Source organism: Triturus cristatus, chromosome 4_1 (assembly GCF_964204655.1).
Source record: "Triturus cristatus chromosome 4_1, aTriCri1.1, whole genome shotgun sequence".
Classification (NCBI taxonomy): Eukaryota; Metazoa; Chordata; class Amphibia; order Caudata; family Salamandridae; genus Triturus; species Triturus cristatus.
In genome coordinates this window covers 563,930,122-563,957,912 of record NC_140585.1, presented here as the reverse complement: position 1 = coordinate 563,957,912, position 27,791 = coordinate 563,930,122, and the positions used below count along the sequence as shown (strand labels likewise).

The following is a 27,791-nucleotide window of genomic DNA, read 5'->3' as shown; positions in this document are numbered from 1 at the left end:
TAGAAAAGTGGGCCAAGCTGGCCAAGATACACGGGAACGTGGTAGCTTTAGCTAGTGGCAAGGGGGAACCATCGACATCAACTAGTGGATCACCCAGGTCAACATCAGGGAACAAACCTCCCACAGTCTCGAAAGGAGAATATAGCCTAGCAATGAGCCCAGAACCAAAGGAAACTAAGGAAGGGCAAAGAAGCAAAATTACCTGGGTTACCCAAAGAAGGAGGGAAGGGAAAGAAGTTCTCGGCAGCTATCAAATCCCGACTATCACGAAGGGGCAGCACTCAAGGTGAACACTGAGGGGGCAGTAGGAGCAAGGGCAGAAGCCCCCTGTCCAGGAGGGCAAAGAAAAAGCAGAAAAAACAGCTGAAAGTCGAAAATAAAAAGAAGATCAATCATGCCGGCAATGCTACACAATCACAGCCCTGAAAAAAGAAGCAACCCAAGGCCACTCAAACTATCTTCAAACTTAAACAGCAGAATAAGCAATGGGCTACCACGGAAGAAAATGGCTAAGAAAATGAGGCTCCACACGAAAGAGCAAGTATACGGCCATCCATCAACTAAGGGGGCTAATATCAGCCCCAGGATGGGTTGCTGCATCTGTGCCAAACCCAGAAAAGGACAAACCAGGGCACCCAAGGGGAACACTATACTCTCACAGAGGGAGCAGCAGATAAAAGAAAGCCTGGCTAGCACCTCAAGCTGGGCAGCAGGAAGATCACAGGGTAGAATCTCCAACACCCTCTCTTCTAATTTAGGATCGCTCACCCACCCCAGGGTGAGGACAGGCACCCAACGGACGCACGCAGGCCAAAAGAATCACCCCCAATCCACGAGGTGGTGCTCACCCCCAGGTATTTCATTAAGGACCGTCATGACATTCTGAATAGGTCCAATATCCTTTGGCTATTGGGCCACCCCATTCTACCTTGATACAGATCACGTAAAAAAATCTGGAATGGGTAAAATTCAGAAGGCTACAAGTGGACACCCAGGGAGATTCCACAATGGTGGGTTTCAGCCAACAGCATCTTCAACTGGGGGTCCTAGGCAAAGCTCAACAGCTAGGCAGCTGCGGTATAGACGTACAAGTACCCAGCCTGACAAAATGCCCATATGCCTCATCACCCATTACGAGGGGAGGGGGCCCCATCAATTTTGAAAGGAACAAACAACCACAGAAATGGAAGGAGAAAGATCCAGGCACAACCAAGCACCCCGATAAATATTCAAATTACCCAGCGTAAAGTGCAAATGGGCCAGACCAAGCAGGCAACACCTGAGAATCCCTGGCAGCAGCATCCCTAACCACAGATAAAGTCTCTTCTGCACAGGGAAAAAAAATGGGGGAACTCGTTGATGGCCAACAACAGCTAACCCTTATCTCTTGGAACATCAAAAGGCTAAGCAAAATCTCCAGGGATAAGAAAACACAGGATTATCTAGCAAAGGGAGACATACTGTGTTTACAGGAAACCTGGGCTTTGGCAACGACACCATTAGTCGGCTTTTACGAACATCATGTAGCCACAAGGAAAAAAAAACATTGTTGGCCACCCATCAGGAGGCCTGTTGGTTTTCCTAAGCCATGCTTGCAAATTCAAAAAGTTCAGAAATAAGAGTAAAAACTCCCGACTTGCAAGTCCTGAAAATTCAGGGGCACAGGGTGAGTTGTCAGCCTTACTGCCTGCTGCTAATAAATTGCTACATCAACCAAGTACAAAGTCAAATGCAATCTTTCATGGAATCCTTCAACAGTACACTGGAAGATGTACTAATGAAATGTTAACTCCATAATGTGATAATTGCCGGAGAATTTAAGATGAGAGGATTGGATCAGGCTCTAGACTCGCATAAAAATGGGATAAAGGCGGGCCCCTGCTCTCGTTTCTTAAAAGATTTTTTAAGCTTCTATCAACTCAGTGCAAAAAAAAACATGCTCCCCTTCGTGGTGCCCCAAAACCGACCTTTAGGATTGTTTGAACAATTGATCCTACTTAATGAGGGTCTGGCTGAAAAGCTAGGAGACTTCGCTGTTGACGATAGAGGGGAAAAAGACCACAAGCTCTGCGCGCCTCTTTTCATCTTGCAACGCGACCAGTAGCTCTCCAGCAAGTAATAGGGTGACCCACTGGAGAAGAGCGATACAGTGTCCTCAAAAGTATAAAATGGACTGCCAACCTCTGAATCAACGAGGGAAGCACGCCCAAGGATAGGATCTCCATCGAAAGTACTAAGTCACTGGGAAGCCCTGACGGGAGAACTACAGCAGAAATTGGGGGAAGCCCAACATAAAAAAAAGAGACCCGGTCCAGAATCATCTTATGAGTCTCAAAGCAAACACACCCTGAGGATGGCACTCAAGGCAAAAAAGAAAGGAAGAACATTGTCAAAGGTGACCCCCCATAGCCACTATGAGGACAGCATACTGGAAGAAAGCATGGGAGCACAAATGAAAGCTCACCGAAGAGAAATGGCTGAAAGTGTTCTTCTTGATAAAAAAAAAAAAACAACTCCAAATTATTGAGATACATCCACCAGCTAAATTCCCAAAGCACAGCAAGAGAGAATGGTGTTGCAGGAAATGAGTGGGAACCGTATGTAAAAGGGGTGTATACAAGAGACTCCCCAGCAGTCAGGCCCATCACCCTCAGGAATACCCTGGAAGCAGCCCAAGACATGGAACCCTCACCAGGAGCATACAGGAAGCAGGCCCAGAGACCACCCAAGGCACTTGCTTCACTGAAAGGGAGATAACGAGGCTCATTAGGCCACTGAGAAATTATACTGCACCAGGGTCCAACAGCGTGCCTGCCCTGGTATTCAAATTAGCTCAGGCAATTTTTGTCCCAATCCTGACCCCACATTTTAATCATGCCTTCGCAACAGCAATAATACTGCAGTCTTGGAAAGGACCAATCCTATTTCCCACCCATAAAAAAGCGACTAATCGAACCCTGCCAACTACAGGCTTGTCGCTCTGCTTCACCTAGAAGCCAAGGCCTACTCTCGAACACTACTGAAAGATCTGGGGGAATGGTCAAATAAAAACTGAATCCTCCCATTCCACCAGACAGGATTTAGGGTAAATAGCTCCACGATGGACAACCTCTCCAAACAAGCGGTTAGCGAAAAGCATCCGACTCTGTTCTGCTGCTTTATAGACTATAGCACGGCCTTTGACAGAATTGATCGAGGCAGACTGTGGAAAACTGAAAGCCTGGGGGATCCTGCTGAAGCTTCTGAAAGTGATTACAGCTCTATATAAGGGGACATGGGTCCAGGTCAAAGTAAGCCCCACAGTAGTAACATCAAGTGTTGAAACCAACAATGGACTCAATCAGGGCTGTGTTTTGGCCCCACTACTATTCAATCTTTACACTGCGGACATGGGGAATGCCCTGAAAGAAATCAGCTTAGTGCCCCGAGACTGGGCAAGGTGAGGCTCGCAACCCTCCAGTACGCTGGTGACACAGTGGTAATGAACCACACCAGAGTGGGCCTTCAGAGAGCCCTAAATGAACTTGAAAAGTACAATAAGGAAAACAGCCTGTCAGTCAATCAGAACAAGACAACAATAGTAGTATTCAGCAAATACCCCACACAAGCAAGCAATTTGACAACTGGGAGACCATCAAATAGGAACAACATCAGCCTACAACTATCTGGGGGTCACCCCTGTGGTACACATAAAACATCTAAACACCAAAACCCACCATGTAATCCTCTCACTGAGGTGGTTAAGCCAACGCCTGTCAAGTCCAACAGCAGGGGCAAAATGTATCCCGGCCATCAATTACAGCCACCTGGCCTTTCCAGGATCTCTAGACAAATTGATTGCAGCAGCCCAGTTAAAAGCCTACACGACAGTGCTGCAGGCACCCAGTCAAGCCAGGAATATCAGGCTATGGCTGGAACTCGGCCTCTGCAGACCAGAATTGGCTTTACAGTGGGACTTAATTAAGTACTACATCAGGGTCTTTAAAGCCTCGGATAACACCCTCAAACATTAATTGGAACCGATTTTTTTGTGAAGCGGATTCCCCCTGGTATACTAAGATTAGCAAATAGGGAACCTGAAGAAGGAAGCAGAGAGTCTGACCTCACTTGAGATTCTGCCATCCACCTGGTCAAATGCCGTGAAGTGGCAGGTCTGGGCTATTTCTTACAAAAAGTATCGGGCCTCACTCCGCTACAACCCTAACACAATGGCACAGATGCGTCTAACATCCCGGGAAAAGCACAACAATATCTACGAGATGCACTTTCAGCCCAGGCTTGTAGTAAAACTCTGTTCATGCAGCTCATTGCCCTCAAGATCTCAGAATTTAACCCAACATGGGCCGAAAGAATGTAGCAGCCTCTTGTCGGTTATGCAACTACCAGAAGGAATCCTGGCTTCATCTACTATGCTGCTGCCCCGAACTGGCCAGAGGGCGTCATGGGCTGCTTCACCCCATTTTTAGGGTTAAGGGCACAATGTCCTGCAAGGAGGCCTCATACTGGTACTTCTCTGAAACAAAAACTTATATCCTTGTGAGAGTGGCGAAGTTCACACACTTAATCAGACAGGCACTCGCTGCCCTGCCACAGTCATCAGAACTAGCGGCAGGCAACATATTCAAACAGATGGATTTCGTCAACAAAGAGCCTCCAATGAGGTCCGCAGCTGGTCCCAATAGCTGAACAGTTTCCACCCTCAAAGTTGAGCCCTCAGGGCCATCATTAGAGGCAGCAGTGTTACCATAACAGCAACGTGGCATGAGGAAGCTGCACCGTATTCCTGACCTGAACAACTGTACATCCCATGGCCCGGTTTGAAGACCATGAGCTAGAGCTGAGCCCCCATACACCAGAAAGGTGACAATTAATGATTCACTCCCCAGGCCTCCCGCGCTTAACCACAGGAACTCTGAACTCATAGACTTTTTTAAACAGGTTGTAATTAAATGATTTGTGACTTTTATGAAATTAAGTGACAGGAGGGTTTGAGGGAGGGGGCGGGGTGGATGGGGAGTCGATTTTAAGTTCATTTTACTGTAAAGATTTTAAATAATTGAACGGGTAATATATTTACTGACTTACTTATAGGTGTAGGTTTAAGTAAAGCCAGAATATGACTTGAAATTAACAAACTGTAAAAGATTTCATTGCACTTTCCTAAATCTGCTATAAATCTAGGGGAAATCTGGGTGTACGTCTATGCTTGTATGGGTATCCTCGTTTTGTTTAACCATGTCCTATGTATTCATTATTGTACCAATTATACCTGCCTTACTGATCATGATTCATTGTTTTTAGCACTGTTGACGTTTTTCGCAAACATTAATATCCTTCTTTACTAAAGTTAATAAACTGCTCCTTATTGTCCTCTCTTTAAGAGCACAAAAAATGTAAAATCTGGCGAACCCAAACTATTTAAAAAACAGAGGCGTAAGAGCCATTAGATATTTTTGTTTTTCTGAAACAAACTCCTGCTTTGGGAGCTTGTTAATAAAAAACAACAAAGTCTGGTGTGCAGCCATCAGGAGCACAGCGGGCCAGCACCAAACCTTTCTGTGGCTTCAGAGGAGCTGCCATGGAGGCGGCTCCTTTGAAAGAACAGACATCACTGCAGAACCGGTGGTGTTCTCTTAATTTGTCAGTCTGCAGTCCGGCTGGGGCGGTGGAGTGGATGACCTCTGCCATCCTGAGGAATGAATGAAGAGTAGCCCACAGTCTGGCCCACTGATTTCACTTGTGCCTCACAGTTATACTATGCAAATCTTAAGAGCTTATGAGAGTTTCACTTCCACTTGTCTGATGACTTGTTAAAATTGCCCCCTGCTCTGCATAGTAGGACTGCCAACATACCACGAAAAACAGCTCAACAGACAGCAGAAAAAATGCTTAAAGATAACTGTAAAAGGAAAAAGAAAAATTCATTGGCAAACACTCTATCCTGAACATGTGAAATCAGCAATGAAAACCAGCACATGCTTTTAAGAATTATGCACAGGCATGTGGTATATACTACTAAAAAGTTGTAAAATATAAGTACTAAGGTTATTTGAAGGTGCACAGTAAATTTAAAATGAGAAGATTTCAAAATGATGGAATTATTATACTTAATCAACAACAAATGTATTCATTCACACTTTCATACCGTACCATATCTTCATCCCGTCATTTTTACACATTTGTTTATGCTTAACTGAAATACTAATAGTTAGATATTACTAAAAATAGCCATTATGTGTCGTGTGCAATGTTTTAGCGAAACACAATATTTATATACCTTATTATTAATTTACTTCTGTTTTTTGTTTGTTTTCAGACTTGTCAGCTTAAAATTCGAGTAACTGACAGGTCCAAACTGTTTTGTGAAGGAACGCTTACTTTCAACATTAATGATTTAAATGATGAGTCTCCAGAATTTGAGTAAGAATGTATTACACTATTCCCTTCGTCAACAGCAATTACGAATATCTCAGTTTTGAAATAGTTTGAACATTGAGGAGTTTGGATGATGTCTGTTACTACCTGTCCTAAACTTATAATTTCTAATGAGTTGATAGTTTGTTGTTACACTGTCTTGTCTCATGCATAAGGCATGAGCATGAATGCATGACCTGAGTGACGAGGTGTGATTTTAAACGCTAATGGAACAGATAAAGACGTATATTGATGTTTGAACAGAATTCTTATTATCATTCATTTTACTCTAAATCTGAAGTGAAAAAAGAAAATTGGCTGCTATATAGTAAAGTCCGATTCGAGTTATTTATTAACCATACATTACAAGAATACTGATAGTAACGAATAAAAGAATTATAAAGCACACTGCTGCCTGAAAGACATCCTGGTTCTGAAGAGAGAAGACGCAGGTAAGCAAAGTGAAGTGTACAATAATGGTGACTTCAGGGTCTTTTTAGGTAGAGCCTGAGCCAGCGCAGAGGCGCTGCTCTGGGGATGATCTGTGGTAGTTCAGTAGGGGAGAGAAACCCCACGTAACTCTCCAGCCCATATTTTTCATTGGCTTGCGTCTTTGTCCTTTGTAAATGCTGACTTCTGATTCGTTAATAGGCTTGTTAGTCCCTCCTTAGTATGGCCATGTTGTCATTTGTCTCCTCCCATGGTTACTGGCCCTTTTACTTGGTTGTTACACGGTATGTGCACTATTTCCTTTATTGAGTTTTTTCCTAGGTTAGGCAAGACAAAAACGACTTGCTTTGCTTACTTTCAGTGGCCATAGCTGCTTTCACTTTTTCAGCAGCAGGGACAATGGCAGCCGTTTGTTTCCAATGCTATAGGTCTCGCATTTAAATGCGAGACCTATAGCATTTCAAATATTTTTTTAGTCCCTCTTTCATTTTTGAGAGAGCTCTCATTGATGCTTTCATTTCGTGATCTTGCCCGGCAATGGAAGATGAACTATCATGGCAACCCGCTTTCTGCGTTGATTTAACATGGTGGCCATTAATCGAGTATGTCAATGGCTGTGGGAGTTAGCGCTGCTTAATAATGTCTAGTGAACAAGCACGAACATGAAGCTAACCCTTAAGCTAGTGCTGTCACGGGCCAAGGCATGCGAGTTGGAGAGAGTGAGAAAACTGAACATCTGGGGAAGCTGGTTAAGCGATATCTCAGTATGCCGGGAGATGCCTAACATCGAGGTGATCATCCTAAGCGTCAACCAGATCACCAGCCTGCAGCCCCTCAGCCAGTGCCAGAATCTGGCCGAGCTCTATTTGCTTAAGAACATCTAGAGCCTGCGTGAGAGCTGTCACCTGCATGGGCTGCCCTGTCTGCAGGTGCTTTGGTTGGCGGAGAACCCCTGCTGCGGCCCGGACCCCCACCGATACCGGATGATGGTCGTGAGGACTCTGCCCGGTCTGCAGAAGCTGGACAACCAGGCTATGAGCGAGGATAAGCTGGGCCAGGCCAAGGAGGAAGGGAACCTCCGGCTGCAGCCTTCTGCCAGCGTAGGCAATGGTTGCCATCCAACGCCCAAGGTTGCCACAGACACGGAGAGCGACCTGTTCAACTTCAGCATGGAGGAGACCAACAAGATCAGGGAGCAACTGGCCATGAAACCCTTTCCCCAGGACAAGTTCACTTCCTTTGTATCCCCCAAAGCAGACCGGGAGTGGCACCTGGAAGAGAGAGGGGGATAATGTCTTTAGTGCCATCCTGCTGCTGCAAGAGCTCGATTGGGACGGACTACAGGCCGTGCACCAGACAGCAGGGGACATGCTGCAAGTGCTGCAGCAGAATGAACAGCATAACAATGGCCCCCTCTGGCACTGTGCACCATGGTTGGACAGGTCCCAGGAGGCTCTGAGGATGGAAACCGGTTTCGTTACTGGAATCTCCGATTTTGTATTGTTGCAAAATTGGCCTCAAGAGCCGGTAACCAAATCAGCAGCCCAGTCACTTTCCAGACATGTGTCAGAGCAGTACACCCGCGAGATCGAGACAGACAAACCGAAGTCCGTCTTTCATTTTGTTGTACCTGTTGCTCAGCCAGTATGAGTGTGGCGTGGAATGTTGGTGTGGATGGAATGTTGGATGTCTGTGAGTGTCAGTTGAGTATGGGCTGAGCAGCAGGGTGGCTGCTACTGGTGGGGTTACTTGTTTTCACCTTGTAACTACTTAACAAAGAATCTAACTAATCTATGCATAGAGTCCGGATCATCTTTTTGTTTACAACACATTTCCATTAAATCAGGCTTGGTGGAGATCAATCACAGACAATGGCCTCTGTGCCGACTTGGTGACAGATGGTGATGTAGGCAGTCGTAGAGAATGGAATGCCATTGCCTGCCTAGAGCTGGAAATGCCGCCACCAGGTTATACGAAGGTGGAACATTTCCTTAGGCTACTTTGTAATGGGAAATTAGATCAAACACTGGTGGATAACATTAGCTCTGCTTGCTTGTCTGATAATTTCTTCAAGCGTCGTGATCAGCAGAGGCAGAGAAATGAATGCCACAGATGGCAGATAAAGGGTGTGGCACAGCAGCGTAGGGCTATTTCTTTTAGCACCCACTGGAGCGCAAAAGGAATGGATGGAGGTAATGATGTTTCCAAATATCCTTTTGAATATCAGCAAAAGGAAACACAGGAAAGACTTCCTAAACATTTGAGTTCCTGGGAAGCGTTGACATTCATGAGCAGTAACTAAATCCATGTCTTGTACGAAGTAGTGAGGCAGGGTAACAGCCAAGCTCTGTGCTTGATAACAGCTTGAAGTGTTAGAAGGAATGTGAGGTGCATGCACGTGTGCTCAGATTCTGCTAATATTCTCACCCATGGTCTGGCAACAGCTCAAATAAATTGCGCAAAAGACCATCCGGGAAGTCCAGGTGATGAGGGGGAAGATTCGTAGGCACATGCAAAATGGCAGATGCAAAGTAAAGTCCTGAGTTTAAAAAAAAATCATATATATATTCATTCACATTTCAACAGTGCCCGCAAAGTGCAACCCGATCTCATCACTAAACGTATTATGACAGTGTTTGCCCACGGATGCTTGGTGACACCCAGCAGCAAAACGTATGTACCCCTCAAATCATGCAAGGCAAGTACAGGAGGCTCCTGTGCAGTGCATGGTGAGTCTGCCCAGTTTCCACTCGAGCTGCTAAAGGTGGAACGTTGGCTCCAGGCTGCCTTTAGTACAACATCCTAGGGCCTCCTCTTCCAGTAAGATTGCTTTTTCCCGTTTTGTGGAAGTACACAGTACAAGTGGATCTGCCATGTGGCTCATGCAGCAATGAGCAAAGTAACTGCCTCTTTTTGAGACGCACTAAATGCTATGCGTGGCTGGGCCATCAGTGAGTACTGCGGTCCACGGCATGAAAAGAGAGTCCAGTAGGGACCAGTTTCAATGGCCATTTTTAGTTTTCGCCTCAGATAGTGCATGCAGTGTTGCAACAATCTTCTGTTAACAAAAAATATAGCTTAAAACGGGCTTGAAGCCCTCCCAGTATTTGGTTAGCTTTTACGACTCTTGCTTCCTTGCTTCTTCTTGGTTAGCACCTCTTGCTGTTTCCTTCTGGGGCTTCGTGTTTGTCGCTGCCAAAGTGCATGGACAAAGTGCAGCTTTCTGTCTGCAGCCTGTGTCCTTCCAACTGACTGCGTGTTTTTTTGAAACTTTTTTGCATGCGCTTTATAAGAGTGTATGCGTCTCCAGTCCCTCCCACCTCTCATGCTCTTGCCACAACCCCCTCCTGCTGTCTGTTGTGGTGATGGCTCCCACCCACATGCTTCCCCCTGCCCCCTCCATCACTTCTGTTCACCACAAAAATAAATAAAACAAAATAGTTCTCGCTTATGCAAGTGCTATTTGACTTTAGTGTTTTTTTAGACATCTTGCACAGCAGCGAGGGCTTGCGAGTCGCTTGTGATAAGACACTCTTTCTCACATAGACGGCAGCCATTAATACAGGATTTTCTAGGCCAACAATAAGCAAGTCTAGCCTAAAATACAAAAAAATGCCTACACTGTCTTAAACTAGGAAGGCCTAGCCAATGTGCAAATTTACAAAGAAAGTGCTGACATTTACAGGATAGCATTCAAACATCTTTTTTTCGGTGCAGAAAGCTCTATGGCTGCAATAAGAAAATCTGACCTAAAGTTCAAAAATGCCAAACATTGATATCTAAACCTGGAAGGGCCTAATCATGTGCAAATTAACAACAGAAGTCCTGAAATTTAACCCCTTCGCCGCGGGGTTATTCCCCCACAGCACGGGGGGAGGCACGCGCGGCGCCGCGGTGCTCGTGACGAGCCCAGCTTGTCATGAGCCACAGGCGGGGAATCAATCGCACGCGGGCGGGCCGCGACCGTTATGATGACCCCGGCTCGTCATGAGCACAGCTCCACTGTGCCTCATGACGAGCTGGGCTCGTCATGAGAACGGAAGCGGTTAACCAGAGTAACATTTGGACATCTGTTTTTGATGCAAAATTGCTAGGGCTGCAAAAAATAAATCTGACCGAAAGTGCCAAACATTGAAACTTAAAACCTGAAGGGCATAAACCATTTGCAAACTTGCAGAGAAAGTGCTGACATTTAACCAGGGTAGCATTTGAACATCGATGCAGAGGCACAAGTGTATTATAGAGTTACAAAAGAAAATGCAAATTGTTTCACCTACCAGCTCTTGACTCTTACGCAACAGCAACATGTAAACAAATGGCTTGTATTTTGTTCTGATTGCCAACCCCAGTAGTAAGCAGCTGCAAATCAGGTTAAATATCAGTCTTGACTTCTTAGCCTACAACTCATTACATTCTGGGACTTGTAGTTTCTCTTTTTAGATTATCAATTATATACCGAAAAATCGTATCATGAAAATATGTTGTGGGTTGAAGTGTGGACTTCAGCAGTGCAATATCCTCTAACTTGCAGGCAAAACGTGCTTTCCTGCAACGTGCTTTCCTGCAACATTCAGTATGCCATGCGTGCTTTCACTTTTATTTAGTACACATGATTTGTTTATGCCTACATTGGTCACCTTAGCAAGATCTGTGATTTTCCGGCTTTTTGGGGCATATCAACAACAACCGGCGATAATTATCGCTAAGCGCACTTAGCGCTAGGATAATTATCGCCGGCTAGCGTGGATTTTTATCGCTGAGATAGCGTGCTATTAGCAACGCTTATCTCAAAAGCGATAAAAATCCTAGCGCTAACTGCCTAACATGAGATTATCGCTGGAAACCCAGCGATAATCTCACGTTAGCTTGTTGATAGGGACTCACAAACTTAGCCATGATATTCACCTTCCATAGGATATCATGGCCAAGTCAGTCCTGAAGCAGGCGTAAGAAAAGTAGCGATAACAGGGGTTATCGCTACTTTTCCTGCCGCTATGCTTCATAGCGTGGGGCTTGATGATAGGAGAAATGTCGCTTAGCGACATTTCTCCTGTCATGTCAGGCCAGGAACGCCCACTTTGCATCTCATTAGAGATGCAAAGCTGGGTGTTAGGAATCCCCACGCTAAAGCAAGGTTTCACGTGTTAGCGTGACCTTGCTAATTAAGCGATAAAATTATCGCCGCTTTTCTGGCCAAAAAAAGCTGCTAAAGCGGCGATAATTTATTATCGCCTCCTTGTAAATATGACCCTCTAGGTGTCTTCCTCACAGCTCTTAAAACTAAAGCCATAAGAGCATACTAGTTGAGATAGTGAAGATACGTACAGATTAAATATGGGGGGGGGGATCAACGTTGAGCCTTGTGACACTGCTTGTTTCAAGATTATAAACTTAGAACAGTAAGACACAAGGAGCATCACCTGAAACCATAATTGCAAATATGATTTCATCCAGTCCATGGCTGCACAACTGACCCGTACTACCCACAGCCTGGTTAACAGTTCTTCATGAGTGAACATGTTGAATGCTCCAGACAGATCTAGCATAACTAGAGCCAATGAAGAAACTTTGTCTGCAACTATGTGAAGATCATCCAAGATAGAGACCAACACAGTTGCTGTACTTTATGAAGGCCAGAAAACTGATTGTGCCTTATCCAGAATCTGATGTGATATGAGAATAGCTGCACCGCAAAATCTGCATGTAAACTGCCTGCCGCATAATTACTTTTTTAGTAATTGTCGGGTGATTCCTTTGGCTTTCCCATGATGGTACAAAAATAGGCACCACCATGGGAACGTCAAAAACAGTGCCAGCATGGCATGGACAGAAAAGTCCATCCTGTGCTGGAACTTCTGTGCATGCACACATGGGGGCACATGTAGTGCCACTCTATGTGCATCCAAAGGGCGTAAGGCAATAGCGGGCCCTGTAGAGCCATCTCTGTTTCCTCTCCACTGGGGTTTTCATAGAGGAAGAACTGCCATGAAAACCCTGGTGGAGAGGAAACTTTCAATATGCTTGGCAGGACCACGGCCGTCCCACCAAGCATATGGCTGCCTCAGGACCGCTGCTCCACTGCCAGGGAACAGCGGTCACAGGGAGGCACGACCACGAGGGTCGTAATGTGGCCCCACCACTAGTCTTGTGGGCCCAGGATTGCCAGACTTGTAATTAGGCCTTTCGTGTTTATGTGCACATGCGGTTAGGTTGTGGTACAAAGAAGCTGATGTTGGATGAACCTAGGTTGCAGCCCAACCCATTTATCCGAGTTACAATAAAAATGTGATTATTTAGCCATGGCTGTAAGCTTTTGAATAGACATAACACTTTAATAATAGGTCAGCATGTATGTAAAAGGACAATAAAATGACAAGTTAAGTATTAAGCATGACATAATAGTTTAATTTGGCGATAAGAAGCAATAAAAACATGTACAATGTAAACTTCATAGTGATCCATCATCACATAAACATTAGATAAAATTCGCATTTAGGTCTCAAAAATATGGCACATTCGAAAAATTCCCACACAAGAAAGATTCAATTTAAAATATAAACTAATAAAGCACAATTAACACGTATTATTAAAGAAAAAACTATGACTATAAACAACTAATAATTAAATAATTAAAATGTATTTAATACCTACCCTTCACCCCTTTAAAAGTAAAATCAATACACAAGAAAATAAGCAATTACCCAAAATAAATATCAAATAATGAACATTAACAACTATATAATAATTAATTAAACACAAATTACTTCCCACCCTTTACTCCTATAAACACAACACACACCTAAAATTAATTACACAATTACCAAAATGAACTACCAATTAATGAATTAAAATGAATGAACAACCAATTAATAATTCATAAATGAAAATAAATTACTTCCCACCCTTTACACCTATAAACACCACAACACACACCTATAATTAATTACACAATTACCATATTTAATTAACTATTAATCAATTCAAATTAATTACCAACCAGTTATGAATTAATTAATAATAAATTACTTTACACATAAAACACTGTAACATCTCAATTAAACAAATATTAATAAATTTAAAAAATCAATAAATGTAATATAATTAAATTCCTTACCTCCATATTCCCCTATAGAACCACAACCCGCTACGGAACTAAAAACGCAAAATGCAAATAAAAAAAATTAATAACTAGTAAAAATGTAACACAAATAGCAAAAATACAAACAATTCTTATACAAAAAAACATACATCACAGACACATAAAATATATACTAAAATACATAACATTAATAAAAAAACAATATTTTTAGCAACTTTATTTCTGCAAATGATATTAAACGCTTAGATATTTTTAAAATCAATATTAATTTCCTTAAGTCATTATTCTTGACCACAATATTCTTGCTGTTGATGTTTCTAACCCACTCAAAATGTGTGAAACTCAACATTTTTTACTCGATATTCTGTCTCTGCACCCTCCTGCCTCTGTCATTGAAGGATGCAATAATCATGACAATTTTGAAAAATGGAAATAAGAACCTCCCAAACTACTACCATCAAAACTAATTACTAGACAGCACTGCCAAAATTCTAGGCAATGTAATATTGCAAAGGATGGAGGACTGGGTGGAGCAGAATAAGATTCTTTCCGATGACCTGTATGGATTTTGCCTGGGGCTGGGCATGGTGGAACATAGTCTAAACTTACATATGATTATTGGGAAATATGAGGGGCTAGGAGAGAGGCTGTTCATCTGGCCTTTACGGTCCTCTTCTGTGCATAACACACAAAATGGTGGACGGAATGTTGCACAATGGCAAAACATTCACCCCCAGTCACAGATCGGAGTTTAATCCATCGTTATTTTGCTCACCACGCCACCCCAGTTTAGACATGGCCATATGCAAATCAGTCTTGACCCTGTGCCTCATGGGAACAGTCCAGCCCGAACTGTCTTCCCTGGACCGGAATCAAGCATCCTAGGACCGGTTTCGGGGTTTCACCCCTCTTCAGCCAGGATAGCTAGACTCCAGTGGCGTAGTGAGCACGGGACCCACGTCTGGGCATACCCTTCCCACATAGGGCAAGCAGCAAAACACACAAAATGATGGACGGAATGTTGCACAATGGCAAAACATTCACCCCCAGTCACAGATCTGGGTTTAATACATCGTTATTTTACTCACCACGCCACCCTAGTTCAGACATGGCCATATGCAAATCAGTCTTGACCCTGTGCCTCATGGGAACAGTCCAGCCCGAACTGCCAAGCCATGTCTTCCCTGGACCGGAATCAAGCATCCTAGGACCGGTTTCGGGGTTTCACCCCTCTTCAGCCAGGATAGCTTGACTCCAGTGGCGTAGTGAGCACGGGACCCATGTCTGGGCATACCCTTCCCACATAGGGCAAACAGCAAAACACACAAAATGATGGACAGAATGTTGCGCAATGGCAAAACATTCACCCCCATTCACAGATCTGGGTTTAATCCATCGTTATTTTGCTCACCACGCCACCCCAGTTCAGACATGGCCATATGCAAATCAGTCTTGACCCTCTGCCTCATGGGAACAGTCCAGCCCGAACTGCCAAGCCATGTCTTCCCTGGACCGGAATCAAGCATCCTAGGACCGGTTTCGGGGTGTCACCTCTCTTCAGCCAGGATAGCTTGACTCCAGTGGCGTAGTGAGCACGGGACCCACGTCTGAGCATACCCTTCCCACATAGGGCAAACAGCAAAACACACAAAATGAAGGACGGAATGCTGCACAATGGCAAAACATTCACCCCCAGTCACAGATCTGGGTTTAATCCATCGTTATTTTGCTCACCTCTCCTGTGCATTTGACACAGTCCACAAACCAATTTGTGGGACACAATAGAGAGGCTAAGCTTTGAAAAAGTTCTCATTGACGGTCTCCCCTGTTTGCACTGGAACACCTTCGCAAAAGTATGATTTATTACAAACGGCAAATTCACACCTAGCATTATTTCCACCTTAGGGGTTCGTCAAGGCTGTGTAATAGCCCCTTTTCTATTTCTCACTTACATCAATGGGCTAACAAGTTTCCTAGCCAAGGCCCAACTCTGCAGTCCTCCAGCTCTAGTATTTCTCTAAGCGGACAATGCATTCCACATTGCTGGAACTGCTAATAGGCTGCAAACGGTCTTAGACGCTTTTAACTTATTTATAAGTGGCCTTGAGCTAAAGACAAACTCGTCCAAATCTTTTGTTTTAAAGTGTGGGTCCAAAAATATGAAATCTAAAAGGTTTTACAGTTGTGGGGATGAGTTGGCTAAAGTTCGACTATCTAGGTATTCCCTTTGACTTAGAAATGTGTACTCATCCTAAAGGCTCACCAATGACAAAGGTTGATCAATGACCACTTTCGCTTCTCCTCAAGGCTAGGGCATAAACCCGTGAGGGCGCTAGTTCACATTTACAGAAGCAGATGCATTGCGATCGGAACGTATGGCACAGGGGTCTGGCAGTACCTTAACACAGAGAGGTTACAAAGGGTAAAAAATGGCTTCCTACAAAGGCTGCTGTCTGTCCCACAATCGTCTTCTACTCATGTGTAACTCTGAGGGTGCCGGTATAGGATATGTGGAGGGCCGTAGTAAATTAAACCCCTTGATACTGTACTATTTGGGAGACCAGAGGCAGCATAGATAAGATCATTCATTTCTGACTGCCTGGCGCAAGACAATGTGTGTGCAATCCGTGTGTAGCATACATAAAACAAACACTCACATCCCTAGGGTCCCAGAGTTGTTCACCAACGCGGATTGTATCAACAATGACACAAGTGACCTAGCTAAAAGTTTGTTCTTCACTTTCCATTATGAAACCCGGGTGATATGCAGCAGAACATACAGTCACTAGCATCTGTGGGCAATCACATCAGAGCTCTGTCCCTGAATTTTTACTTGGCTGCATTAATAATACCTGTTATAGACTCCTCCTCGCTTGTTTCTGATTCAATACCATCCATTTGTTTATTGCATTTCCAACTCGGGGACCGTGGTTTTCATCACTTGTCATCAGGTGTCCCAGTGAAAATACATATTTACAAAGCACTCTTCAGTTTATGCTGTTTTGTTAATTATATACCTCTCATCCAAACGTTTTTTAGCTCCTCCATAATGCGAATCAAATATAGGCCACTCTAAAAATGCTTTTAGATATATTAACAGCAGTTAGCAGAGGTGTGGTGCCAGGGCGACTGACTCTGGAATCTGGGGATCACAGTTCGATCCCCGGCGCCGGAGGCAGATTAGCCCAGCACCTGGTGACTCTGGGCAATAGCTTGCTTATTCTTCCCGCTTGGCCCCCAGCGCCTAGAGACCCTTGCGGGTGTTTTTTCGCGCTTTACGAATGTGGATTATTATTATTATTATTAGATGGACTTCGAGTCTGCTATGCTGTCTTTACCGATATGAGATGTGCCCTAAGTACAAAGAAGGGATATGGAGTATCAAATCAATTGTAGCCGCTTCGAAGCTTTGTCAATAGCTGTTTTTAATATTTTTTTTATCTATTTTTAGACCGGCTTGTATTTATTTTATTTAATTTAAAAGTCATGCATAATCTGATCTCAAAAAGGACTTTATCAGTTCTTGTGTCAAAACTTGTCTTTTTTGTAAATTTATGTATACTTTTATGGCTAGTTTTAGCCGAATAAAGATCCGTGATTGATTAATTGATATTTATGTAGATCTGTTAATTTAAATAAGACTACAACTTCAATGTTCATGATTTTCAGAAAAAAATTACATTAATGCTTAATTGATTTGGTGTATCTGTCAAAAGGTTCCCTGAAGTCTAACCTTTTCCTTTGGCTTTTTGAGACAAGTCATTTACATATTTTTACCTACTGCAAGACATGCCGAGTTGAAGTATATTCTCCATGCTTGTGGTGCTCTCAAGTTTGTGCACTGCTCTTGTTTAATTTGAATCACTAGCTGTGAGCAATTGAGCCTACGCAACCATTTACCACCAGACCATGAGTGGTAGAACAGAAATATCCTCCTATGGCATTCTTGCTTCCCTCCATGAACCCCTGTCAGTGCCTGTGTTGTTTGGACTGTAGGTGACAGAATGCCATCCGACTGGTTTTGGCCATTGTTATATACAACTATATAATAATATTTGTCTAACACAACCTTCTTGTGCTTGTTGAGTATATCAAATTTAACGGCCCTGTTTCATGCACACTCCTTCGCTTCAAATAGTGTATAAAATTATTATTCGCCCGCTCACGTGCCTCACATATCGCAGACCCACACCTGGCACATCCAACGCGACACTACGATGAATATAAGGCCTACCATCTAATTATCAGTGCTTCCATCCACACCCCAGAACCACTCTCATGCCCCTGTTTAACTTCTAGCTACACCTAGGTTTAAATCCCACTTCTCTTTCAAACAAATTGGACAAGACCGTCGGAAGCTTTCAATGTCATTGATATTCTTACTGCATAAATCTGGTTATAATTTGTTTATTACTGTGATTGCTGTCCTATACTAAAAAAACAATAAAGATTTGTACAAAAAGTATTACTTGCATTTTCCAGCATATAGTTTATGGACTAAAACTTATAAATAAACTATGCGTCTTTCTTTGTGCACCCTGATCCTTGGCCAAAGGTGATACACTCCTAAGAGTTAACTCTATTAATGGAGATTCAGTGTTTTTACTGTCCTAAGTCTAGCGCATGTTAAATTATATTTTAAAAAAAACTAGACTATCCATCCTCAAGAATCCAATTTTGGCCTTGACTAGGGGCATGTGAGGCTGTTGTTGTTTATGATTTTGGCACTTCATTCCTTCATTAAGTCCTCTCATCTGTACATGAGACACTGTGAACTGATTAGGAAGCTTCATAAATTTGTTGTCTGGGTTTTAATGGGAGCTGATAACTGCATGTTCTGATCCAAACATCGCAAGCAACAGCATGATTGAGCCCTTTAAAATACAGTGCGTGCTGACTTTCCACTGGGGTGACATTTAACAATCACTACAAGCTAGCAGAGATTGTGTTGTTAAAAATGCTCATGCCGAACATATAACAGGTGCAGACCCATTATATATTGGTTACCATTTGTTATGTTTTGCTGTTTGAGAAAGAAAAATATCTGTTGTGATACTCTGCACATCCGTACCCTTTTTGTTGTTGTTGTTTTTTTCCTACCCAACATGCCTTGCATAGCTGACCCAGGACGTTAAACTCTGCACAAGAAGGCACACCCTATACCTGATGGGCTTTCCTAATCACTGCAGCTCATGGCCCCGTGGTAGAGGCAGGTCTGGACTGAGAACAGCAACCATCCCTGGTAGATTGCTGCTCGACCGGCCCTGGGAGGGAGGAGGGTGCTAGCGAGAAGTACCCCTCTCGCTTTTGTTAAAAGGGCCGATATTGCAGCACTGCTGCAAAAAAGGCCCCCAGTGACAAATCCAGCCCCCACATCCCTCCTGCCCACCGGGGAAATGCCTGGTGCCCACTACGCTCAGTCTGGCCCTGGGTAGAGGGGCTACAGTGGCATGTGGATGTGGCAGGAATGGGACATTAACCACATTACAACTGGAGTCGCATTTCCAGCCCATTCCAAATGAGCCTATATGTCTTTGCTTGCTTTTATTTTTTGCATGATGGGATAAACATGATCAACTAGGGTCCCAGATGTTTGCAGTCTCTAGCATACCGAGAAATCATTGTCGCCAGCTGCACTAAACTAGATCCATTTTGGGAACAGCTTTTCCTTTATATAAACACAAGTTTAAATACATAGGCCACAAAACTAGAATCATAGGGAAGGAATATTCTTTCATGAATAAATCTGAATTTCTATATGCATCGATGATTGCAGCCGCTTCCCACAGGAATGGAAGAACCTCAGCCCACTCGCTTTTGTAAAGGCAGGCAGGTGATGTCTGAAGCATATTTATAAAGTAGGTTGCAGACGTCACTCAGGGCCACCTGTATCATTATTTCAAATAGCAATCACCTAATTGGGATTCTCTGCAAAACGTAATTAAATAATCGCTATTTGAATGTATGAAACTCCATAAGCTTTGTTTATCTTTAGATTCCTAATGGGTCGCAAATCAACCTACCTCATTAATATTAATGAGGCAGGTCACAATTAGCCACCCTTTAGGAATCTCTAAAATCATAGGGATGGTAGCCTGCTGGGGTCAGCAGACCATGTCTGTGATTGCTTTTAAAAAAAGCAATCATTTTTTTAAAAATACAGCCTGTTTTCCTTAAAAGAGAAATGGGTTGCATTTTAAGAAACAAAAATTAAAACATGGGGACCCCGTCCCGTTTGCAAAGGGACGGGGTAGTAAAATGTCAATATTTTGCAACCGCATTTCATCTCAAAACATTCCTACATACCACTGAGATTCCGTATTAGGAAAGGACGCCTTCAACACACCTCTTCCTACTATCGAATCGGTATGGATTGGCAAATCGGTACCATGCTACTGAATCGCAAATTGGAATTCATATATACCAAAATGCACTTTACCCGTCGCAAATGGCCTGATTCAGTCACTTAAAAAATGTGCACAAATCTGGAGCAAATTGTTTTTTGCGCTTTTATCAATGTTTCTGATTAATGTTAAATCGGCCTCATAGGTTGTGGTTTTAGTATTCAATAGACCATGAAACACAATATTATCTCCTCTTCATTTTTTTCTTTTTTATGCTGCTCACTTTATTTTTTCCTTGCTTGTTTTATATCATCATGTTAAGTAGCCTGGCCCTCTTAGGAAGTAGTTTTGTAAAGTATTATCTATTTGGTTGGCAATCGAATAGTGCAGAAAAATGTAAAATGTTTTTCCTCCACTGAACTTTATCAGGTTCTTTCGCAATGGATGGATGAGGTATGTGGGTGAGTTGATAATGCATGTTTGGTGAATCTGGTATCCACATTGTTCTTTTGTGTGATATGTTTTAAAGTAAAAGAGTACTTAGTACTTCGATTACATTGATACAGTGTGTAAACCAAGAAACGCTTTGTCTTTAAAAAGAAACTATTGCATCTATATTTATTCTGTAACAGTTATGGCAGTAACACAATTGGTTGCTTCACTGAAATGCAAAATGCCTAAATCATTTTTAATGCAAAGCACTACAAATTATTGTTGATACTATAAATGAAATCTTCCAGCCTCACACTGCCACATAAGTAAATATGTATTTCACACTAAAAGGAATCCTGAAGATACTATTGAAATTTATGAAAATACACCTGTTGGTACCATCATCGCTACCGTGAAAGCCACTGATAAGGATGCGGGATCTAAGATCAGCTATTCATTTGCTGTTCCATCCGAAGTCTTTGCATTAAATCGCGGTAAGTTGATATATTCCTCTTTATTAATTTAATTTTAATATTAAAAGAAGGATTTGTGGTGCAGTGAAAGTATGATAAAGGAATTATGAGATGTAAATTGGAACACCAAATATATTTTATCATCATTTGGAACAATAGAAATCCCTTATTCAGATATTTTCGGTAGCTGTATCTGTTATCAGATGTTTACACACAAATGTACACGTGTGACAATATCTAGATAGGAGCCAAAATTATATGTTGCGTTTATTAGAAGAATCAGTTCAGAATAAATAAAACACTTTATATAAAGGAGGAAAAACGTTTTTTTCAAAAATGTTATCAGCTTTGATTCAAAAATCCACTGTAGCGTTGTTTTTAGTGCAGTCTCAGTACTTCAGATACCGGCTGTCATACTACACTTAACTGAACCCCAGCCAGGGAGAGACTACTGTGACCTCAGAGCGTCTGATGATGACATTCCCGGATTCTGAAGTGAGGGCTGTTTGCCAGTTGCGGATTGTTGGCTGCGCCTAGCTGGAGCAGTTGGGGTTTCCTGTATCTCTGATCAATAAAGTGACAAAGATTAAAGCACATACGACAATGCTTCGAATTTTTACTTTTTTGGCAATGATTTAGCCAAGCCAGGCGGTGTGTTCCCAAGATCAGGAAACCCGGAGAAGAACGGACGCACTGAATGCCGAAAGGGCATGTGAGGGGAGGCTCCACACATACACTTATCTCCTGAGAAATTTTGAAGGGTCTATGTAATGTGGAGGTTATGAATAGAAAGGGTTAAGCATCCTGGTAATTTTCGTGAGGAGACTTAACAAGCAATTAAGGTACGGCTATCTGCGTGCCAAAGTTACACTTTGAAAGTAACGTTTTTGTGACCAGAACGTGTCAGTTTTAATGTTGCGATAGGCACGGAAAACACATATTAATTTCCGGTACTGCGGTCGTTTGAAGCACCTGAAAAGGGGGGGCTCTTGGCCCCCCCGCCCGCATGGCGGTGCGGCGATCGCCCTTACCTCCGGGACCTCTCGGGGGTGGGGCGTGTCCTTTGGGGGCGCCCTGCCACCGATTGGTTTCCACCCTCCCTTGACCCGGATGACGTTAATCGACATCCGGGTCGGGGGAGAGGGGGCGGGCTGCTGAGGGATAAAGAAGCGGGGAGCGCCCAGGTGACCCCCTTGTTGCCTGGTCGCTCCCCCACTCCGGACGTGGTCCTGTGTTCGGGGGTTGGTGAGGTCATAGGGAGGGGGGTGGCAGCCAGTCACTGACCATGTGCGATCGCTCTCGGGACACAAAAGCTAGCAGCCCTCACAGCATTCGAAGCGTCTTGTCAGGATCGAACGCACGCGCTTTCCACGAAGCGCATGGGCTCTGCAGTTCAAGAGGCCGCAGCAGCGCTCCCTGTCTTCTGCTTTTCCTGTTGAGTAGGAACTTTGAGCCAAGGCATGTTTAAGACTAAATATCAGAGTGGAGCTCACGCCCATTATTATTACTACGGAATCTGCTGGATAAAAGTGATACTGCAAATGCTGTGGAGCCAATTACTTAAGGAAATACTTGATACACTGTGATTTCAACAGTGATTGGCACACATTATGAAGAGTGCAGATCAAGCAAGACTTCAGTGATTTGCACAGTACTTTGCAAGCTTGAGAGCATTTAAGGAATACCTACCATTGATATTTTCAAACTTTGTGTTGAGTGCAGATCATCATTTATTAAAGCTTCAGCAATTTGCAAGCTAGGGTGTCATGTTGAGGAGTGCTTATTGAAGCAATAACCCTACACCAATTGTTTGCATACTTTATCAAGAGTGCAGATAGGGTTATATTAAAGCTTCAGCTATGTGCACACTATTTTGTAAAGTTAGATAGTACGTAAGGAATACTTGCCATTTCATATTTTCTTCAGTGATTGACACACTTAGGGGCCGATTACGATGCGGTTTGGAAGGCCCCCCAATGGCATTTGCTCCACCCGAATCGGATCAGGAACATGTCTTTCTGACTGAATCGGAAAGGTTTCCGACCGACCGATTTTGATGAGAGTTAAGCATTAGGATTATCCTAATACAAACCTGATGGCATTCGGAATTACCAAGCCATACGGAGCAGACTCATACGTCTCTACGGGCCGTGTTTCCGAATGACCAATTACCGTGCTGGATTTGGACAGCCTTTCTGAATCGTGCCATCTGACTCGAACCAGCATTCATAATCAGACTTTGGGGGCCTGTAGCAGGCCCCCTTGCACCCTTAGCCTTCCCAATCAGGCCTGTGGGGGTACTCATGGGTCCCCCCTTACCAGTCATGTACAGTGTGGCCTTCACCAGGGGGTGCCCGCCACAGGGTGCAGATTTTCTCCAGCCAGCCCTTTCTTCAATGGGAGCCTATGCATTCGGTCAGAACATAGGCTCCCATTGAAGTCAATGGAAGTGTGACCGAATCATATCTGGAAGAATACGGATGCATCGCAACCGGTCAGTCGAACTCTCCCGATCCTAGTCGGTCGGAAACAATTCCCAAACCGATTTGTTCGGAATGATTTCCGAACTGCATCGTAATCGGGCACTTAGTGTTGAGTGCAGATCAGCCTTCATTAAAGCTTCCACGATTTACACGCTACAGTGGCAGGTTGAAAAGTGCTTGTTGAAACAATACCACACATAGCAATTACTTTTCTGGGAAATGTGATAACTGCTCCACCACCATTTCTAATGTCTGCCGGTGATCCACCCATTGAATGAGAGGATTTGATTGACTGTTTTGAAAACATATTTGGTTGCATTGATGGTACCAGATTTCCTGCAATACATAAAAAAGCTTTTTTGCTAGGAGCGTTGGGCAAGCAGGGGCAACATGTTTTTAAATATCTACCACAACCTGTAGAAGAGGTGGATGTTACACGCCACCACAAAGTCTATACACAGCCACAGAAGGTTGCAGAAACGGTGGATGAATTTGTCTCCAGACTACGGGAGTTGCTGCTCAAGTGTCAGCTTGGTCAAATGACTGACAAGATGGTGCAAGATGGTAGTAAAATCTAGCCTTGCCATTTATACTAATACACTGTTCTATTTAAATCTTTTTAAGGCCCTTTGTTGTCCCATCCACCACGTGCCACAGCAACATCTGCTTCCAGCGCTACAAATAAACCTAGATTGGCACCACGCAGCAGATAGATGGTACACTCTTGAATGTGTGCTTTTTTAAAATTGGATCTATCCTCTTTAATTTTTCTGACAGGACAGTTACATGTCTTTTGTCACACATTGTTATTGGCACCATACTCCATTTGTAATGCAATTGATTTTAGTACAGTTTATTTTGTCATATAAATCTTCCCTTAGACTTGCCAATGTAACTGCAGGACTATAAAATATATGTTAGGCATTTTTGTTCTTTAACTTTGATTTTACAATCTCTTATTGCCCTGGTCCACAAAACGAGAAAGAAGATTCTCTCTGTCATACTACTGTTCAAAAAATGGTAGGGGGGCACCATTCTTTCTGCAACCTATTTTAAACACTATAGAACCAAAAGAGGTAGCTATTATTTGATGCTTTTATGTTCAACCTAGCACAAACAAAATCGAATATAAATAAACATGATTGGCTATATAATACTCTTTTACTACAGAAGAAGAATGCATTATTGTACCAAAATAATGCTTTATTTTGCACCGACATCTAAATTACAACAACAAGTATTAGCCTGGACGCATGATGCTAGAATGGAAAGACTCCAAGGTATTAATAAAGCAATGGCAACAATTCAACAAAAGTTTTAATGACCAATAATACATGAGGATGTTCTTATGCCACTTGTGCTCAATGTAAAATCAGCCATGCAAAACCAATGGATTTACTTCATCCAGTTCCTGTACCAATGACTTAGTGGCATACCAGGTCTATGGACTACATTGCAGAAATGCCTGTGAGTAAAGGAAATTCAGTTATTATGGAAATTGAAAAATATTTAAGAATATTGAAAGGGGCATGTTGATTTGTTACCTGGTCTGCCTTCAGCTTCAATATTGTACAGTTATTTGCACAAAACATCATCAGGTTCCATGAAATACCAGGTGTTTTAATCACAGATCATGGATCATAATTCAAGTCTTTCCAATCTACTACACCACTTCCTCCACTACCCTGGGATCGATTGCTGTAGCCGGATTTGTACAAAGACATTGAGTTTTGGCAGAGTTTAACTTATATCCTGAGTATCTACCAAAAGAGTTAGCAAGATGTTCAATGACCGGCAAGGCAGTGTCAAGGTTAGAGGTGACCACAGTAATATCGTCCGCATAAGCAAAAACAATATAGGGCTGGTTCTGAACAATAAAAGGGGGAATCTGCATGTTTAATTCCAGCATCTTCACAAAGGGATTAATATAAAAAGCAAAGAGAAGAGGAGAACAGGGACAACCCTGACGGGTCCCCCTGCAACTAATAGTCCAAAACAACAGTAAGAAAGCAGACAAACGGCTATGGGCTGCGAAAAATCCTACCCATTGAAATAGCTAAAGTTGTGGAAGAGTCAGAGAAATGTATGAAAGAAATGAAAATCATTTCTCAAGAAAAAGGAGCAGAAGTGTCAGTGATGCAAGATGACACAGAGTCAGTAAATATTGTAAAGAGTAAAACACATTTAAAACGAGGAAGCTTCAGTAAAGATAAAAACACTAAAGGTGCTATCAATATACCTGGATGATTTGGGGAATGAGTATGTTGCAGGTGTGGCAGTAAATTTCATTTAGCAGGCTCAAGAAATTGCTTTGCAGAAAGCAAGGTGTGCCATAACTTTGAGAAGATAGGATTTTATGCATGCATGTGCAAAGTGAGTGGAAGGAAAATAGCTTTTGTAGAAGAGGAGGAAAACGAACATAGAGTATTGGTCATCAAGGAAAGTTGTTGAGGAGGAGAGAATGGAAAAAAAGGAAATGACCCAAGGCTGACTTTGAGATTGATGGAAAGATAATATCGTTGATGGTTGACACTGGATCCCTCTACACCATGATACCTAAGTGGTTACATGGAATTGGTACCTTCGAATGTTGTTTTGAAGGGCTATGAAGGGTCTAATATTGGAGTGTTGGGATATATCTTGGCCTTCATGCAGGAAGATGCACAAACGGTAAAGTTTGTTTTGCCCCTGATGGTCTGCCAATTTTGGGTTGGACACATAAGTACAAGTTACATATAAAGGAAGATCCTAGTGCAACAAATCAGGTTATGGTGGTTGAAGAAATTGAGTTGCCGACTATCTTTAACCAAAATGCAAGGGTGTTTGAGAAGACATTAGGGGAAGCAAAGGGTTTCATGCATGAAATTAAACTAAAGAGAAATGCTATCCCAATTAAGCATGTGGCAAGGAAAATAATTGTGGCGGCATGTGCTAAAGTCATAGAAATAATACAGCAATTGTTGGATATAGAGGCAAGTTACGGAATGGCTAGCTCCAGTGGTGATTAAAAAGAAAGCAGATGGATCTCTTCATTTTTGTGTTGACTTGCACAGCTTGAATGAAAGTGTGATCATGGACAGTTTTCCTTTGCCCAATATAAATGTGATAATTATGATGCTATCGGGGGGATGTTTTTACCTTCATGTTTGCCTTGATGCCATACTGTGCTCATCGGACATCCATGAAGGAGTACGTAGTAGTGAATACCTCACTCGGATGATCTCTGACCATAATCCTGAGCTGATAAGCTTACAGTGGTATTGAGCGAGGCCCAAAATACCCATGTGACGACTGCGGCCTGAGGCTTTAGAGGATCAGGTGTTCCAAGGGGAAATAGGCACAGCTATAAAACATTATTTTCGAGACAATGCTAATTCAGCATCAAGTTCCTTGGTTGAGTGAGATGCCTTTAAGACACTCATTAGGGGGCGCTGTATATCGGGGATTGTGTGCACGCGGAAGACCTTGCTGGAGGACATACAGAGGGCGGATCAGCGCCTCAGGAAAATTGAGCGGGAAAGACCGGAGAACTCTGATAAACAGGGAGAACTTTTAGAGGCTAGAGAAAACGTGGCGGTGCAGGTGGAACGCCTCTGCTGTTTTGACTAAAAAAAAATATATAACCCGAGTCCATAGGGAGATAGATAAATCAGGAGCGTTGTTAGCTTGGTTGGCTAATCTGGCCAGGAGAGGTTCGGTCATTCTAGAGATTAGAGAACCGTCTGGAGAAGCGTTGTATGCCCAGCAAGGCATCAATGACCTGTTTTTAGAGTATTATACTGATCTATACAAAAATAGATTATCCCAGATAGGAGAAGGCGTAGATCAGTTCATAGATGACATGGAATTACCAATTTTTGCTGAGCATCTTGTGGAGACTCTGGGACGAGATATTGAAATTGGAGAAGTTTTAGGGGAGCTATCATAAACATGGCACGGAACAAACCGCTGGGGACAGATGGCCTGCTGCTTGAATTTTACCTGACATTCATTGACTTGTTAGCCCCCAGACTAGTAAAGCTGTACAATGATGCAAAACAGGAGGGACACCTCCCTGTCTTGACCAGAGAGGCGATCATAATACCGCTCCTTAAAC

At 43.0% G+C, this 27,791-nt stretch overlaps 1 protein-coding gene and 1 pseudogene across 1 annotated transcript in view; both read left to right on the top strand.

The window, feature by feature from the left end:
* LOC146855233 (cadherin-related family member 3-like) overlaps positions 1-27,791 on the top strand; it is a 628,588-nt gene that overhangs the window by 83,573 nt on the left and 517,224 nt on the right. The window contains exons 6-7 of the mRNA XM_085651100.1: positions 6,317-6,420; positions 21,067-21,233. Coding sequence (XP_085507226.1) covers positions 6,317-6,420; positions 21,067-21,233 — 271 coding nt within the window. The remainder of the gene's footprint in view (positions 1-6,316; positions 6,421-21,066; positions 21,234-27,791) is intronic.
* Positions 7,527-8,514, top strand: LOC146855234 (cilia- and flagella-associated protein 410 pseudogene; annotated as a pseudogene).